This window comes from Heptranchias perlo, chromosome 40 (assembly GCF_035084215.1).
Source record: "Heptranchias perlo isolate sHepPer1 chromosome 40, sHepPer1.hap1, whole genome shotgun sequence".
In the NCBI taxonomy this organism is placed as follows: domain Eukaryota; kingdom Metazoa; phylum Chordata; class Chondrichthyes; order Hexanchiformes; family Hexanchidae; genus Heptranchias; species Heptranchias perlo.
The window spans coordinates 7,106,014-7,122,679 of NC_090364.1; the positions used below are offsets into that span (position 1 = coordinate 7,106,014).

At 44.4% G+C, this 16,666-nt stretch overlaps 1 protein-coding gene across 3 annotated transcripts in view; it reads right to left on the reverse strand.

Moving 5' to 3' along the window:
• The window catches only part of pold1 (polymerase (DNA directed), delta 1, catalytic subunit), a 99,597-nt gene that overhangs the window by 29,264 nt on the left and 53,667 nt on the right, over positions 1–16,666 (reverse strand). For 2 of the 3 annotated variants that reach the window (XM_067974496.1, XM_067974497.1), the window contains 4 exons: positions 8,826–8,921; positions 7,969–8,106; positions 5,398–5,573; positions 4,293–4,445 (listed from right to left, as the gene is read on the reverse strand). In XM_067974496.1, the coding sequence (XP_067830597.1) occupies positions 4,293–4,445; positions 5,398–5,573; positions 7,969–8,106; positions 8,826–8,921 (563 nt within the window). Of the gene's footprint in view, positions 1–4,282; positions 4,446–5,397; positions 5,574–7,968; positions 8,107–8,825; positions 8,922–16,666 lie in introns of all 3 variants that reach the window. The other variant, XM_067974498.1, reaches the window with a different exon arrangement.

A 16,666-nucleotide genomic window follows, 5' to 3' on the forward strand; every position in this document is an offset into this window, starting at 1 on the left:
GTCAGCATCTTCAGGATTGGTGGTGGGATACTGGAAAAAACATAAAATGAAACACTCTAAAGCAGCAATGTTTTAAAGTTTTATAAAGGCCTTACTGGGTTGGTGCATGATTCCAAATACAAGGGGTCACGCAAGCCGTCACACTGAAAGGGATCTTATTCAGGGTGAGTCTGAAAACTCGTGATTATGAACGAGCGATGAAAGAGAAAATAATTTGAACCCCACCAAAGACATTAAAAATAGGCAAGTCTTGATTACAGCGATCACCCACAAAGAAGCCACAACCGTATGAAGGAAAGCCCCACAATCCTTTGCGTGGGTCTGATTAATTCTAAAATAAGATACCAATGCCCGAACACCTGCATCGTATGCGAGCTCTACAGTGAGGGTGGTGAGAACGAGCCAGGCTGTTAATGATGCATGACCTCTGCGCCTTTTTTTTTTGTTTTACACTAATGTGCTCAGTGAACCCCATCCAAGAGCCCCCTCTGTCCTTGGGAGCGGTGGGGTTTGTGCACATCTCCAACCAAATGTAACCATGCAACATACAAGTTTTAACTCTTATTCCTTTTGAACATTTGATTGTTGCAGCCTTTTCTATTGGTACCAAATCCTTTTTTTTTTAGAAAAAAAAATGAAGGGAACCCGGAGAACAAAGTAGAACATTTGGCCCATTGAGCCCGCTCTGCCACCCTGTTAATCCCAATTCCCTGCTCTGCCACTCTGTTAATCCCAATCCCCCGCTCTTTCTCCATATTCCTTATTTCCCAAGTAACACCTGCATTTACTTCTCTCTTCAGTTGCCCAAGCAAATCACCCCTTGCGGCCAACCTGTCTCGAGGGATTCACCAACACTGATGCAAGCCAGCTACTGGGGGGTTTGGAACAACAGCCTCGGAGTGATCCACCACCCTCCAAAATCTCTTTCCAAGGAAGCGTAATTGACTTTAGGGCTTTGTTTCTCCAACTGCCTTTGAACCCAGGATTTTAATCATAAAACATGAATACATGATAGAATTCATGAATGAAGGGGGAAAAGGAAAGAATTCTCATTTCATTTCAGGGCTTCCTTTAGCTTCCATTTTGGTTCACTGGCAAAAATTTATTTTCTGTTTGAAATGGGGGATTATTTTCTCCTCCCTACACTTTGCGCAGCCAGTAAGGCTGTAGGCAACGTGTTGTCCGATCCCTGCCACTTCTGCTTCCATCGGTATCTGGAAGAGAGGCAAATGATGATAACTAGGTCTATCCATCAAGCAGAATCTCCTGGCATTTCCCCAGTCTTACCATCAGCACATTCACGCACCTCCTAGCTGCTGGCTTGAGAGTTTATACTCTTACCCACTCCTCACTCCAGATCAGAGTAATGTGCTGTGTGATGGGGTGAATGGAGGGCCCAAAAGGGAGCCAGAAAAAACAAAATAAATTCATGCACTGGCCACCCAAAGCACAGCACAGTTCTCATCCTGATTGTTCAATATTCAACAGTGAAGCAATCAGTAGGAACTCCAGCCTATTTTATTCCTTGCAATATGCATTGCTAGAATCCTTGGCTTTACTCTATTTTTAGATTTAGGTGGGTCTGGGGAAGTGTGGTGGGGGCGGTGGTGGAGGTGGGAGGGAAAGAGGGGGAATCACGGCATAGATCCCAAGCTGATTCACTTGATTTGGTCTGAAGCACTGTTATACTACGTGATTCCAACTGCAGTATTAGTTCGGTTTTAGATTTTATATTTCACTGCTCTTTGCAGGGAAATAGCAAAACTGTTTGATCGGTTTTCTCATTAGGTTTATGTAGCATATAAGTATCAATGGGCTATGGAGAGGGGGGCAAAAAAAATGAAGAAAAACTTATGCCAATACACTTTAAATAGTGTGAATGTATCCCCTTGGCTAAACTGTTGTATGTAGTTCCCTCACTTCCAAACCCAAATTATTGGTTGACAAAATCCGACTCTACTTCACACTATTTGAGCCCCGATACAGCACGTAATCTGGACTGACACTCCAGTGCAGAGAGTACTGTGTGATTGGAGGAGACTTCCTTCAGATGAGACGTCTGCCCGTTGCAGCAGCTCAGGGAGTGTTGAAGATCCCATGCCACAATTCAATGATAAGCAGGGAGTTCTCCAGTTGTCCTGGTCCATATTCCTCCCTCAAGCAATGGCACCAAGAACAGATCAACTGGTTATGTTTTTATTCATTCATTCATTCTCAAGACGTGGGCAGCGCTAGCAAGGCCAGCATTTATTGGCCATCCTTAGTTGCCCCTTGAGAAGGCGGTGGTGGGCCGCCTTCTTGAACCGCTGCAGTCCTTGTGGTGAAGGTGCTCCCACGGTGCTGTTAGGTAGGGAGTTCCAAGATTTTGACCCAGCGATGATGAAGGAACAGCGATATATTTCCAAGTCTGGATGGTGTGTGACTTGGAGATGATGGCGTTCCCATGCACCTGTTGCCCTTCTCCTTCTAGGTGGTGGAAGATGCGGGTTTGGGAAGTGCTGTCGAAGAAGCCTTGGCGAGTTGCTGCAGTGCATCCTTATAGGTAGTACACACTGCAGCCATGGTGCGCCAATGGTGGAGAGAGTGGATGTTTTAAGGTGGTGGATGGGCTGCCATCACTCTGTGTAGAGCCTTACTGTACACAAAATGGCTGTCACGTTTTGCCTATATATCAACAGTCACTGCATTTCAAAGTAACACATTGTGTGTGATGCGTTTTGAGATGGATTTGCGAGATGCAATAAGGTGCTATACAAACGAAAGTCTTTCTTGTTGAAATCTATTTTCTATTACAAACATTAGAGAAGGCGGTTCATTTTTTCCCCTTTCTACTGTCAATCGTGTTTTAATATTAAAAAAAAATCAATAAAGGTCGCCTCGGTCACAGGAAATCTGAGCAATTTTATCTCAAAGCAACTTTTTTATTTTTGCGCAACGGCTTCTGGTCTTGCAGCTGCTCTGTGACCCAGCCTCAAGTTGCTATTTCTGCATTTCCTGCAAGACACAGGTCAACGATTCTGGCACCTCGTTGGAAACAAAACAAAACGTGTTTCCAAATGCAGTATTCCCGCTCTGTATTGCGGCACTGACAAAATCTGCTTGCATCGGTTAAGATATATATAATTTCAATAATCTGGCATGAGATCCAAAGCCTGAAAGGGCCTCACTGCGCAGCTCTCTCGTTCTCTACCCACTCATTTCATCACATAGTTACTCTAAATGGACTCTTCTTTATACAACATAACTAGATTTCAGCAACTCACAGAAATTTCCATTATCTCAGCCACTTGAGGAGTTTTCAAATCACCTTCTTTACGTGTACAGGTAAGACTTTCCAGTCAGGAATGGCAACACCCTTTTTTTGCCTGGGGTTTTGTAAGTCACCTGTGTTCTCTTTCCGAAGTTTTTTTGGGATCATTGTGAACTCTTAGAGTGCTTCGAAAGCTATGAAGAAAGAACTTTCAGGACGTCCCAAAGCGCTTTACAGCCAATGAAGCACTTTTTGAAGTGTAGTCACTGTTGTAATGTAGGAAACGTGACAGCCAATTTGCTCACAGCAAGCTCCCACAAACAGCGATGTGATGATGACCAGATGATATGTGATTTCAGGTGTTGGTTATGGGATAAATATTGGCTAGGACACCAGGGAGAACTCCCCTGGTCTTCTTCCAAATGGTACCATGGGATCTTTTATGTCCATCTGAGAGGGCATTCGGATCCTCGGTTTAATGTCTCATCTGAAAGACAACACCTCCAACACTGCAGCATTCCCTCAGCACTGCACTGGGAGTATCAGCCTAGATTATGTACTGGAGTAGGATTTGAACCCACAACCTTCCGACTCAGAGGCGAGAGTGCTACCAACTGAGCCACAGCTGACACACAAACTGCACACCAAGAAGGTCTCGGGTTCAATCAGACAAGTCAATGCCAAATTAGCTGATCTCAGCCAGGGCAGCAATTGCAGGCATCACCAAAAGGCCTCAGCACCCCTGGCTAGGGAGAAGAGGAGAGGCAAAAAAAAAAACAGATTCCTACTCCTGATCGTTATTCAGTGATCCTTGCTGGAAAAGTGTGCTGATAGATTTCAGGACAGAACAGAACTGGACTTGGCTGTAATGCCAATAGCGTGCTGGCATTCACCAGCTAGGCTTAAGCATGAATAATGGCTACTTGAGTGAGATGCTGGAGTGTTGCCAGTGCCTGTGAAACCAGATGCCAGCAAGACTGAACACCTGCAGGAAAACTGGAGGGTGGGAAAAAAAATTGAAACGAAACATACACAAAGCTACCTTTCTGCTAGCTCCACGTGGGCCTGCTTCCCTGCATACTCCTCTGCCGTCCTCGTGAGCTCCTTTGTAATCACAAGCTGCGAGGTGTCGATCCGATTACACAGCAAATCAGAGATAACGTCCTTTGCATGCTCCACTGCTCCTGTTGGATCCCTGTTAAAGAATAGAGGTGTAGCTCATAAGACCTTGGCAAAAGTGTGTGTTTTTTGCGCTCTTTTATAAACTGATTCATTTCCGCCTGTATGCCCCTTTTCAGGTGTCTCAGGCTATCACTCCTTCAACCAGTAGGGTGGCACTCTGCGAGCCATAAACATCGCTGGCTGCTGGCAACACCATTCTTACAACTATCGATCGGTTCTTCAGAGAGTTGGGGGGGTGGGAGAAAGTAACAGCACCCCCTTCTGCAGACAGGGAGCTTCCCCTCAAGCAGTGCATGAACAACCAAAACTCCTCAAGCAGCAAGTCTTTTCAAAGCTTTGGAACTGCAAGTGCAGAGTCTGATGCCACTTAACACTCAAAATATCGATCAGACAACTGGATTTATGGTTCAGACTAATTGGGTGGTTTAGATTTGCATGTCTAATCAGATTTTTCACACCCTAATTGCCAGGATATCTTACAAGGCACAGGAGGGTCGACACACCCCAAGCTTGGAAAAGCAGCTTTTGTCTGAGCCCATTGCAACCATGCACCAACTTCAAAATCAGAATCAGACTGACACAGTAGTGTCAGCATCTGTCTGAATCATACACAGGTTTGAGCACTGGGCCAACTAGATCAGGATCAGTTCCAATTACTTAGGTACCGAACTGTGCAACAAAAAAGAACTGCCTGGGTTGGTTATGAACCCAAGGTCTTAAAGTAAAAGATCAGTATCTAGCACATAGAGGCAGGAGATTTTCATCCTCTCTTTCTGCCCTGGATTCAATCGCCAGGCTTCGAGATGAAGGGAGAGTGTATGGAGAGACCGTCTTGCCTAGTCAATCGCCTAAGTTGCCCTTTCTTCAGACCACAGTCTCGCATCCCATTGGTTTTGTACACCCTGCATAACCACATTCCAAAGTGAGATATATTAAAGCAGAATATAACGCATATTAATATCTACCTGTCAATTAAAATCTTCTGAAGACAGGTGTTGATCAGGTTGGCTACCAGTGGGCAATTGTCCCTTCTCACCGTCTCTATGCCCTTGCAATCCATCTTGTCATGTGTGTTTGGGCTGGAGGAAAAGTATAAACCAGCGTAACGTTTCTTGTTGATCAGCAGATATGGGAAATATACCTAAAATAAAGATTTCATAAGTGTTAGCTGTTACCATCTGTTAAAGGGGAAGGTAACCCTTCAAAACTTCCTCCAATGGGAAGATCAAACTCATTGTCCTTGGGCTCCACCCACCACAAAATTCGTTCCTTGTCACTAATTCCATTCCCCTTCCCCGATCACTGCCTCAGGCTGAACCAGGTCATTTGGACCTGGGGTCTTGTGCCTTGAGCAGAGTTTCAGATCGCATATCCTCACCACAAAGACTGCTCAAATCAACCTCTGCCTCTGCACCTGCTTCTTCACGACTGAAACCCTTATCCACGCCTTCGTCACCACCAGATTTGACTACTCCAATACTCTCCTTGCTGGCCTCCCATATTCCACCCTCCATAAAATCTGCGGCACGTATCTTGTTCCACACTATGTCCCGTTTGCGCATCACCCGTCCTTGCTAACCAGCATTGGCTCCCACCCCCAACTCATCAAATTGAAAATCCTCATCCTTGTCTTTAAATCCCTCCATGGCCTCACCCCACCCTATCTCTGCAATCCCCTTCAACCTTATGCTCTTCTCTTCAAACACACTGTTCCTTTGACTCTGACCATTTGTGCATCTACCTCCCATCACCTCACCATTTGTGGCAGAGCCTTCAGTTGCCTGGGCACTGCTCTTTGGCATTTCCTCCCTAAACCTCTCTGCTTCTTCACCTCTCTTCAGTTTCTCAAAACGCATCCCTTCGATCAAGCCTTCAGTCACTCCTCCTAGTCTCTTCCTTCCTGAAGTGCCGTGGAACATTTTTTTTAATGTTAAAGGCACTATATAAATGTAAGTTGTTGTTACAACATCATAGATGTCCAAACTGTGGCACTCAAGGCATAGCATTTCAGCCTTCGAAGACCGAGGCAACTGGATCCTATTTGCACTTGTATTTCTTATTCACTCATCTGTCCTGTTTGATCTTTTAGGCCTTTAGTTTTGGAATGGACTGTCCTTAGCACTCAGTGATGGGCATCAGCAAATTGAGATATATGCAAATTAAATGGAAATTTGGATTTAAGCTTTGAATCTGGCCCTTAACGTGTTAAGATCGGGGAGAACTCCCCTGCTCTTCTTGTATATATTGAATAGTGCCAAGGAATCTTTTACGTCCACCTGTGAAGGCAGCTCAGGCCTTTAAGCGGTTAATGTCTCAACTAAAAGATGGCACCTCCGACATTGCAGCATTCCCTCTGTACTGCACCAGTGTCAGTAATTAATGTACCTATGTGACCAACAAAGACAAAAAAAAGAAAAAGACTTGCATTTATATAGCTGCTTTCATGACCTTTGGCACGTCCCAAAGCGCTTCACAGCCAATGAAGTACTTTTGAAGTGTAGAAAACACGGCAGCCAATTTGCACACAGCAAGGTCCCACAAACGGCAATGAAATTTTTTTTTTATATAGTGATGTTGGCTAAGGGCTAAATATTGGCCAGGACATCGGGGAGAACTCCCCTGCTCTTCTTGTATATATTGAATAGTGCCATGGAATCTTTTACGCCCACCTGCGAGGGCAGCCGGGGCCTTTAACCGGTTTAACGTCTCAACTGAAGGATGGCACCTCCGACACTGCAGCACTCCCTCTGTACTGCAGTAGTGTCAGCCTAGGTTTTGAGCTCAAGTCTCTGGAGCCACGACCATCTGACTCAGAGACAAGAGTGCTACTGACTGAGCCACAGCTGACACATCCCTGCTCTATAGCATGCCTGAGAGGTACTTAACCCACAAAGGTTTCTCCCTGTATCATTACCAACGAAACATGAGTTGAGATTCAGGTTTAAACTAAAACTCAAAGGAACAAAAATTAACAAGCTGTTTGTTACAAAATAAACCAGCAAGAAAAAAAAAACTACTTCAGCTGTCCATAAAAATTAGCTTTTTGAAATAAATTTCGATTCTGCTTTGACAGATTTTCAGCTTCCTTCTTACTTGAATTTTTTTTTAAATGAATTTATAAGTGAAATGACTTAAAATGTAAAAGAATCTCCACAGTTTTATAAAACAACCTTATGGTTGCAAAAGCAAGCATGAATGTCAGCACTATTTTAAGCTATTTGAACAAAATAGCTCCAAGGACAGCAACTCTAATTTTGAACTACATTATATTTGATTCGGTGTTGAGCACAAAAATTTTTTAACCGCTAAAGAAAATAATTTTGCTTAGAGAAAGGAAAAGGGCCCAAATTTGGGTAGAGAGAGAGAGGGGAAATATAGACTGAAGACCCAAAGCACAAGCCTGCTCTTGAACTGTTCCCATTATGATGGCGCCCAAAAACTGGGAAGGACCCAATGCTGTGAAACTATTGGGCCCCCCAGTCCCATTTTAACCAAATCACGCTCAGTTAAAATTCGTATTGGCTTTTTTCACCCACCTTTTCAAACTCCAGTTTAATGGGAGGAACAAAGTGGCTGGAAACCCACTCGGCTGCCTCACGACCCAACACCATGGTTTCCTCCACTGTCCTCGTTCCCAGTTTACACATCACAGAATCCGTGTCACCGTAAATCACCTATAAAAAACAATAGGAACTAGGATAAAACATTGCCATACCCCTTTGATGGTATAGCGAGTAAATGCATCATGTGGTGCAGTACCAAGCCATAACGACCAGAATGTCCCTTTGTAAACTCTGTTCTGTGCTGATTTAGTTGATCTCTTTTCACCGCTTTCTCACTCACCCTGCTCCTTTACTTCTGTTTTTCTCCTGCTCTTTTTTCACTTTCCCTTTCTCTCCTCTCCTTTCTCGCTCTTGTACTTGTCACTTTAATACTTCTTGCTCCTTTTCCTGCAATGCTCACGCTGCCATGTGAGGTGGCAATGGACCAGTGACCTGAACGAGCGGAACTGATGCAGACTGCAGTGCCAACATCATTCAGGCACGTTAAAAACAATAGAATCAACTGTGTCTTCTCGTCGCCCCTCTCCGCGCCCACCTGGATGGGCCTTGAGCTCCAGTCTGAGAACCACTGAGTTAGAAGCGACCTGTTAGAGGCATATAAAATAATGAAAGGACTGGACTAGTGTGCCTATTGATAAGATTATTCCAGTTTGACAGATTGGGGAGGACCAGGGTACATGCACTTAAACTACCCAAAAGTAGGAATAAACTACATGTTAGGTGGTGGTTCTTTTCCCAGCGAGTAGTGAGACCCTGGAACGCGTTTCTGGCTCGTACGGTGCGTGCTGACTCTCTGCAGGCCTTCAAGAGGGAGTTGGACCGGTTCCTACCTTAGCATCGGCTTTGTAGCCATTTGCGATGGTGTATTTAGATTCGACCAGCTGTTTCGTTTTTTCGATCATTTGTCGGCCAAATCCGGTAACGCTCTAGAAAAGATGTTAGCATGCAACTTAAATTTCATTCACGTGATAACAGCACAAGCTGCCAAAAGATAAACAGATAAAAAATGTGTGAATTTTTTGATCAAGGTGTAGGATGTGCTGGAGAATGGAACAATCTCCATTTCAGACACCGAGTGTCAACAGCAAGCACTCCCAGGTCAGATGTAACATGGTCAGATATAGAGAAAAGCTCCCTCTACTCTGCCCCATCAATACACCTCGGCCCTAATCTCAGATGAATGACACCTACTGCATTTGTGTGATATTCTTATTTCCACATCTTTAACGAAGTAACAGGAAGAGGAGAGAAGGGCAATGCAGTGGGTGTTGTAGACTTTCAGAAGGCTTTTGATTAGGTGCCTCATAAGATGCACACGATAAAGGTCAGGACGTATGGAGTCAGGAGCCAGGTCGCACCATGGATTGAAAAATGGCTACAAAACAGAAAACAGAGAGTTCGAGTTAAGGGAAGCTTCTCAGACTGACAGAAAATGGGAAGTGGTGTCCCGCAGGGATCCGTGCTGGAACAATTGTTGTTCACCATTTACATAAATGATTTGGACTCAGGAATTGGAGGTATGGTTTCCAAATTTGCAAATACCAAAGTGGAGGTTGGAGCTAATAATATGGGAAGATATAAAAAGGCTTGCAGAGTGGGCGAATAAATGGCAAGTTAAATTCAATATAGTGAAGTGTGAGCAGTTCATTTTGGCAGGAGGAATAAGGAGGTCACTTATTCCTTGGAAGGCAAGAATCTAAATGTGGTGCAAGCAGCAAAGACATCTGGGAATACAGATACATAAATCGCTAAAAGTAACAACGCAGGTTGATAAGGTCATAAAGAGCGCAAACAAAAAGTACCGTGGTTCATTTCTAGAGGTATAGAATACGAAAGCAGGAAGGTAACATTTAATTTATACAGAACCTTGGTAAGACCACACAACAGTACTGTGCACAGTTCTGGTCTCCATACTACAAAAAGGTCATTGAAGCACTGTTGTAAGTGCGGAAAAGATTACTAGGATGTTACCAGAATTGAGAGGACGCAACTTTCGAGAAATATTGAGCAGGCTGGGGCTCTTTTCTCCCGAAGAGAGAAGATTACGAGGAGACCTGATAGAGATCTTTAAAATTATGAAGGGATTCGATTGGGCGGACGAGGAGAAACTATTTCCACTTGTGGGAGAGTCCAGGACACGAGGGCATAAATGTAAGATAACCACTAACAGACTAAATAAAGAATTTAGGAGGAATTTCTTTACACAGAATGGTGAGAATGTGGAACTTAGTGCCACGAGGTGCGGATGAAACATAGCAATGACACATTTAAGGAGAGACTTGATGCATACATGAGAGAGAATAGAGGGTTATGAGGGCAGGGGTGGGAAGAGATAACTAGAGTGGGAGGAGGCTTGTGTGGAATATAAACATCAGCATAGACCAGTTGGACCGAATGGTCTGTTTGTGTGCTGCAGCTTCTATGTAATTCTATATAAGCAATCCCGTGACCCAAGTGAGATTATCAATTTAGTGCCGAATTAGGGGCACTTTTCTGCAACGTCTGTAAACTCCTTACAAATGGCTTGAGACTTCCAAACTCATTTACTTTGAAGCCTTCAAGTCAACAGATAAAGGAGACTTTGATCCCATCAGTCTGGGCTAGAATTAGACTGTATTGAAAAAAGTATCCTTTTTATTTTATTTTCCTAATCATTTCTCTTTGTCGCACAAAATTCCAGGGTGAAAAGACTGAGTGAGCAACCAAAGCCTCCACCTCCACTGTTCTGAAACCAGCCACTAAGAAGCACGCAACTGTGATTACCCCTCTCCCTCTGGCCTCCAGCCTGCACCTCCGCAACAGTGTGATCAAGAAGGGGAAGTCAGCAGCTGTGAGCAGATACCCACATCCCACAGTACAGCAGAAAATGCTGTGACATTGTGCTATCCTCCTCAAAATTCACCCGGCAAACACGGTCTCTTTTTTTTTTCTTTTTGGCAAAAACAGAATAATTTGCATTTTCCGCTGCCCAAATACTCAACAGCTGGTTGCAGAGTGGTACAGACAAGAGGGCTGGGACCACATATCTGGATTGTCTCAGCTACTTCCAGCCAGCTTTCAGAACAGTCTAGTCCCTTCATTTCACAATCAGTCTGTGAGGGGCATGACTGAATCAGAATAAGTCAACAGGCAGGACTCACACTGTCCTCACCATTACCAAACAACTATCTTTGCATTAAAGGTCATATGCCTTTGCAACAAGTGTTTCTGCACTGCACTGCTTTGTGCCTGAAATTCACTTTTGTAATTAACAACATGATACTTGCGTACCTCTTTGCCAAGCTTTTGGTCACCTAACCTAATAAGTGGCCTGGTGTCAGATAATGCTTCTGTGAAACGCCTCGGGACATTTTACTATGTTAAAAGCTCTATACAAATGCAAGTTGTTGATCATGTTTTTGCCTTTCTTCATTCCTATCCCCTATATCCACTTCACTTTATACATAAAGCAAATTTTTTCACGCTGTGGATGCAGGACATTCACAAGTTGCATGTTCCTCTGTGCGCCCTCTCAGTCACCCACTCACGCAAGGGGGGGAACGCATCCAATTCCTCCCCCCAAAACACACAGCACAGAGCTCGGCTTCCATGTGGTGCTCCACTCCATGGCCAGCTCAGAACCAAAAAAGAAAAATCACGATCTTTTGCGACGGGTCAATGTGCTCCAGAAGTCTGGTAGGAGAGCGCAGACTGGGTTAAATCAGATCCGTTTATTTCTCTTTGGGTTTTATAGTTTTGATTTTACACAATCTCCCCTTTTCTTTGAACATGACTCAATTTGAACTTCTTCAAATGCCAGACACGTGATGTGTTTGATCAAATTTGGCAAAATGGAAAGGGATAAGGAGAACTCGCTTTCCTGAGATCCTATCACTCAACAGTAACTTGAATTAACGGATGGCACATACTTGAGCCACAAACAGGCAAAGTCTTACAAATTTCACTTAATTAGAAAACTGTATTTGCCAGGTTCTGTCCCCAAAGCTGTCTCATGTAGCTTTACTGTGGTGAATGTAGAAACTTGCACTTATGTAGCATCTTCATCCCAAAGACACTTTACAAAGATGAAACTGAGCAATAACATGGGATTTACGGTGATTTTTTTTTTGTCCTCAGGATGTGGGCGATGCTGGCAAGGGCACATTGATTGCCCATCCCTGGTGAAGGTTGTGGGCCTTCACCTTGAACTGCTGCAGCCTGCTGATGGTGCTTCTACAATAGTGTTAGGTAGGGAATTCCAGGATATTGACCCAGCAACGAGAAGGAACAGCGAACTATGCCTAAGTCAGGGTGGTGTGTGACTTGGGAGGGGAACCTGTTGCTTGAGTCCTTCTCAGTGGTAGAGGTCAATAGGGAGGGAGTTACCGTTGCAATAGCCTTAGTGAATCGATGCAGTGCATCCTGTAGCTAGCACTTGCTGCAGTCAAAGCATGTTGGTACTGAATATTGAGTCCAGTAGCAGTATTAAGCAGACTGCTTTGTCGTGGACAGTGTTGAACTTGAGTATTGTTACGTCTGCAAGTGGCAAGTATGCAGTCACACTCCTAACCTGAGCCTTGTAGATGGTGGAGAGGCTTTGAGGGGTGAGCCACTTGTTGCTTAGTGCTCAGTCTCTGACCTGCTCTTGTAGTCACTTTGTTGATATGGCCGGTTCAGTTCAGCTTCTGGTCAATGATGATTCCAAGATGTTGATGCAGGGGGACTCGGCAATGGTCATTGAAGGTCATGGGGAAATGGTCATTATCTGGAACTTATATGACACATATGTTACCTGCCATTTGTTAGCTCAAGCCTGGATGTTATCCAGGCCCTGCTGTAGGCTGGCATAGACTGCTTCATTATTGAAGGGTTGTGAATGGAACTGAATACTGTGGAATTGCCAGCGATGAGCTCCACTTCTGACCTAATGGCGGAATGATGGACATTGATGAAGCAGCTGAAGATGGTTCGGCCAAGGATACTTCCTTGAGGAATTCCTGCAGTGATGTTCTGGGGCTGCGATGACCGACTTTCCGATAACCACAACCATCTCTCTTTGCAGCAGATATGACTCCAGTCACCATGGGTTTTCCCTTTGACCGCCCCCCCCCCCCACCCCCGCCCCCGCCCCCCCCCATTGACTTCAGTTTTGCAGCCTTAATGTCATCTCTCCTCCAGCATTCGGCTCTTGCACCTATGTCCAGATCAAGGCTGTGATGAGGCTGAAGGTTCTGGCGGAATCAGAACCGCGCGCCAGTGAGTAGATGTTGCCTAATGGCACTACTGAAGACTCCTTCCATGACGTTACTGATGATTGGAAGGAGGCTGATAGGACAATATTTGGTTCTTTGCAAGTGATTCAACCCATTAATTCTCTCACTGTGTGTGAAGTATCTGTCTTTTCTCTCTATTTTTCCCCAACCTTACTAAAATACTTTCTTATCTATTAATTTTCCGTTCTAATGAAGCACATACATCCGAAATCTTACTGTCCTTTCTCTTTTGCTATGCATCGTCAGCATTCCTTGTTTTTACTCCCAGTATAGATGAAGACAAAATATTTCATGAAACACAATGGCACCAGACTTACTGGGACAACGGAAGAAGCAAATGGGCAAAGCTAAGTAAAATAGATTGTAAAGTTAGATGGTTATCATGGAGTTTTCACTCAATTACCTTTCAGAGTCGGGGAGAAATTATAGAGTTTTATTTTGTTAGTAATTTCACCTGTGGCAATTCAGCTCCCACAAAAAGACTAAGTTGGGGAAAGTCTGCAACAGTACAAATTGGACATTGTTTTGTTGGAAGGATCAAGCTCAATTGATCAAATGACCTTTCATTTCCCATTTTTTCCTCACAGAACCAGGAATGATGCAAGGGGAAAGACACTCCTATCCCTCTTGAACAAGCAGGAAGAAACTCATTAAAAAAAAAACAGGGACAGGGCCCTGGACTAAGGAGGGAAAAGTCAGCCTTGTTTCCGACTCATTGCTACCCAGTGACCCTTGCTGAAGGTGGCACAGATGAGGACAGTGGGCTCACACTTGAAAAATAGCTACTTGGGTTAGGTACTGGAGAGATGCTGGCACCTATGGAACTGAACCTCGGCTTCAGTTGCTGCATTCAGAAGAGGAAGGAAGGAAGGACAGAAAACAGGGACTAAGTGCCATAATCAGAACTATGAATCCAATCCACACTGACAATGCCTACTGGGTAAAAGGGGTGTGCGATACACTCTACCGATTTCCCTGTACTATGGGTGTACAACTCAACACTACCCATAACTTGATATGAGCTGGCTCTAAATTAACAATCTCTTTCACAAAGGCAATAAGGTTAACTGACGTAAGAAGACAATAATTTCATGCGGAGGCAGTAGTTCAATTCGATTTTCAGGCTGTTCATCGCTGTCCAGTCAACTCTTCTGATAGGGAGCGTGCAGGGTACCAGATGATCACAAGTATAGGCTTGGCTGCAATGGAACCCATGATTGACACTCATTGGTTAACGCTCACAAACGACCATCTCTTATGATGCCCTCTAATACATCAGATAGGACAAGTGACACTGAGCAACCTTGCTTCACTGCTTTTTTTTTTGACAGAAATAGGTTCAGTTAGTCTCTCATCTAGCCATAGAACTATTGGAAGATGGAATGCATATTCCAGGCAAGATCCAATATTTGACCATGTACATCCACAGTTTTCAGCTTTTTCACGAACGCTGCACGAGGCACTAGGTTGAAATCCTTTCTAAAATAGATGAAAGCAAGGTAAATGTGTTTCCCGAGTCTTATGACACTGCAGTCTTGATTGGGGAGTATGGGCACGAGAAGCCAATAGGAGAGTGGGATTAGACTAGGTAGCTCACGTGGAAAATGAATACTGGCAAAGACTGGATGGACCAAGTGGCCTGTGTTTGTGCTGGAAGATTCTATGATTCTAAGAAGAAAATGATTCACTAAGATTAAGTATGTGAGGGCTGCTATTGCTATGGAACCATATTCTAGTTTTAGGCCCGACCTACAGCGGGGGGAGAAAGCTGTGAAGAGCAGCAAATGTTACGTGGTGCGGTTCAGTTTGTCTTTCTAAGATTAAGAGTTGAGACAAAGGGCCGACGAAGCCTCACTCTGCATTTGATCTGTGCCACATCAGACCTAGGAGTGTTTAATGTGCTCACGGGCTTCAAAAGTGTTTCCTTCCTCGACATGCCTTGAACTGAGTACAACCTTAAGATATAAAATACAAATACAATTAGGAGCAAGAACTGAACCACAAGTACAAGATGCAAGGCTCAGGCTAGAAGAACCTTTTGTAGGCAACCCGGCATCTCATGCACTCAGCCTCCATTGGGGAGGTACGTGCATCACATATTATACTAGTGAGCGGAAGATAAATTTACCAAACTCATCGGCAATGGCCTGGAGTAAAGGTGTAATACCAAGCTATAGAGGACACAGGTGCTGATCTCAGCAGGGGCAGTACTGGGGGCCATTTTCTGAGTTTGTACTACCAGCAGTGCATCCACAATTTCCCCAATATGTGCTGCCAACATGTGAGGCTCGTGACCCCATCCCATCCCCCCACCATGTGCTCAGTGCCCTGGCTCACACACCGGGCTCAAACTTGAAGTGTTGCAACATGAGTTAGGTACTGGCACCCATGGAATGAAACCTTGGCTTCAGTTATTGCCTTTAGAACAGAGAAAATGGGGAAACCATACAACTGGCATTAAGAGTCATAATCGGAATGATGAATCCAATCCATGCTGATAGAATGCCTACTGGCTAAAAGGAATGTGAGACACTCTCTACTGAGTTCCCAGTACTATGGGTGTACACCTCACACTACCCATAATTTGATATGAGCTGGCTCTAAATTAACAATCTCTTTCATAAAGGGAACAAGGTTTACTGATGTAAGAAAACAATAAATTCATACGGAGGCTCCCCAGTCGTTCAGTGATCCGGTACTGAGTTGTACATCACCTGCTTTGATCCCAAGGCTGAGTTAGTTTACTGATCTCATCCAGGATGACGGTACTAAAATTGGCCTCAGAATTTTTGCACTAGGGAGTGAAAAATCTGTTCAATTTTCGAGCTCTTCATCGCTATCCAGTCAGCTCTGCTGAAAGGGAGAATTCAGGGTGCCAGGTGATTGCAGGTGCAAGCTAGGCTGCAATGACACACACGATTGACACATTGTTTAAAGCTTGCTGGTGTGTGTGGAAACATACGCAGCAAGGAGTCAGGTCGGAACGCAGAGGGGAGAACACTGGAAGGAAAAATGGCTCCAACTGACATTCAAACCAATTTTGCAATCCATTTTGCAACGAAGCAACAGAACTTTTAAGTCCAACTGTGCAGTACAAATACCAGCAGACTTGTATCAGGCAGGAAGCAAGGCTTTACCACAGGAAAGCTGGAAACTGTCCATTTCCTGGGGCCTGTTTGCATTAAAACAAAATAACGCACACACACCGGCCACAATCCCTGCAGCACCCCTACCACAGCGGAGCCCACCCCCATACCCATGTACAACAAGGGGCTTACAACACAGCCTCATTAATCCGCGATCAAAATTGCATAATTTTCATTTTTGTAACTTGGCTTACGTCAGCCATTTCTTTCCCAACGATCAAGCTGCAAGATTGTGGTTACAGAGTTTGTTAAACCACTGCCGATCGGTGTACC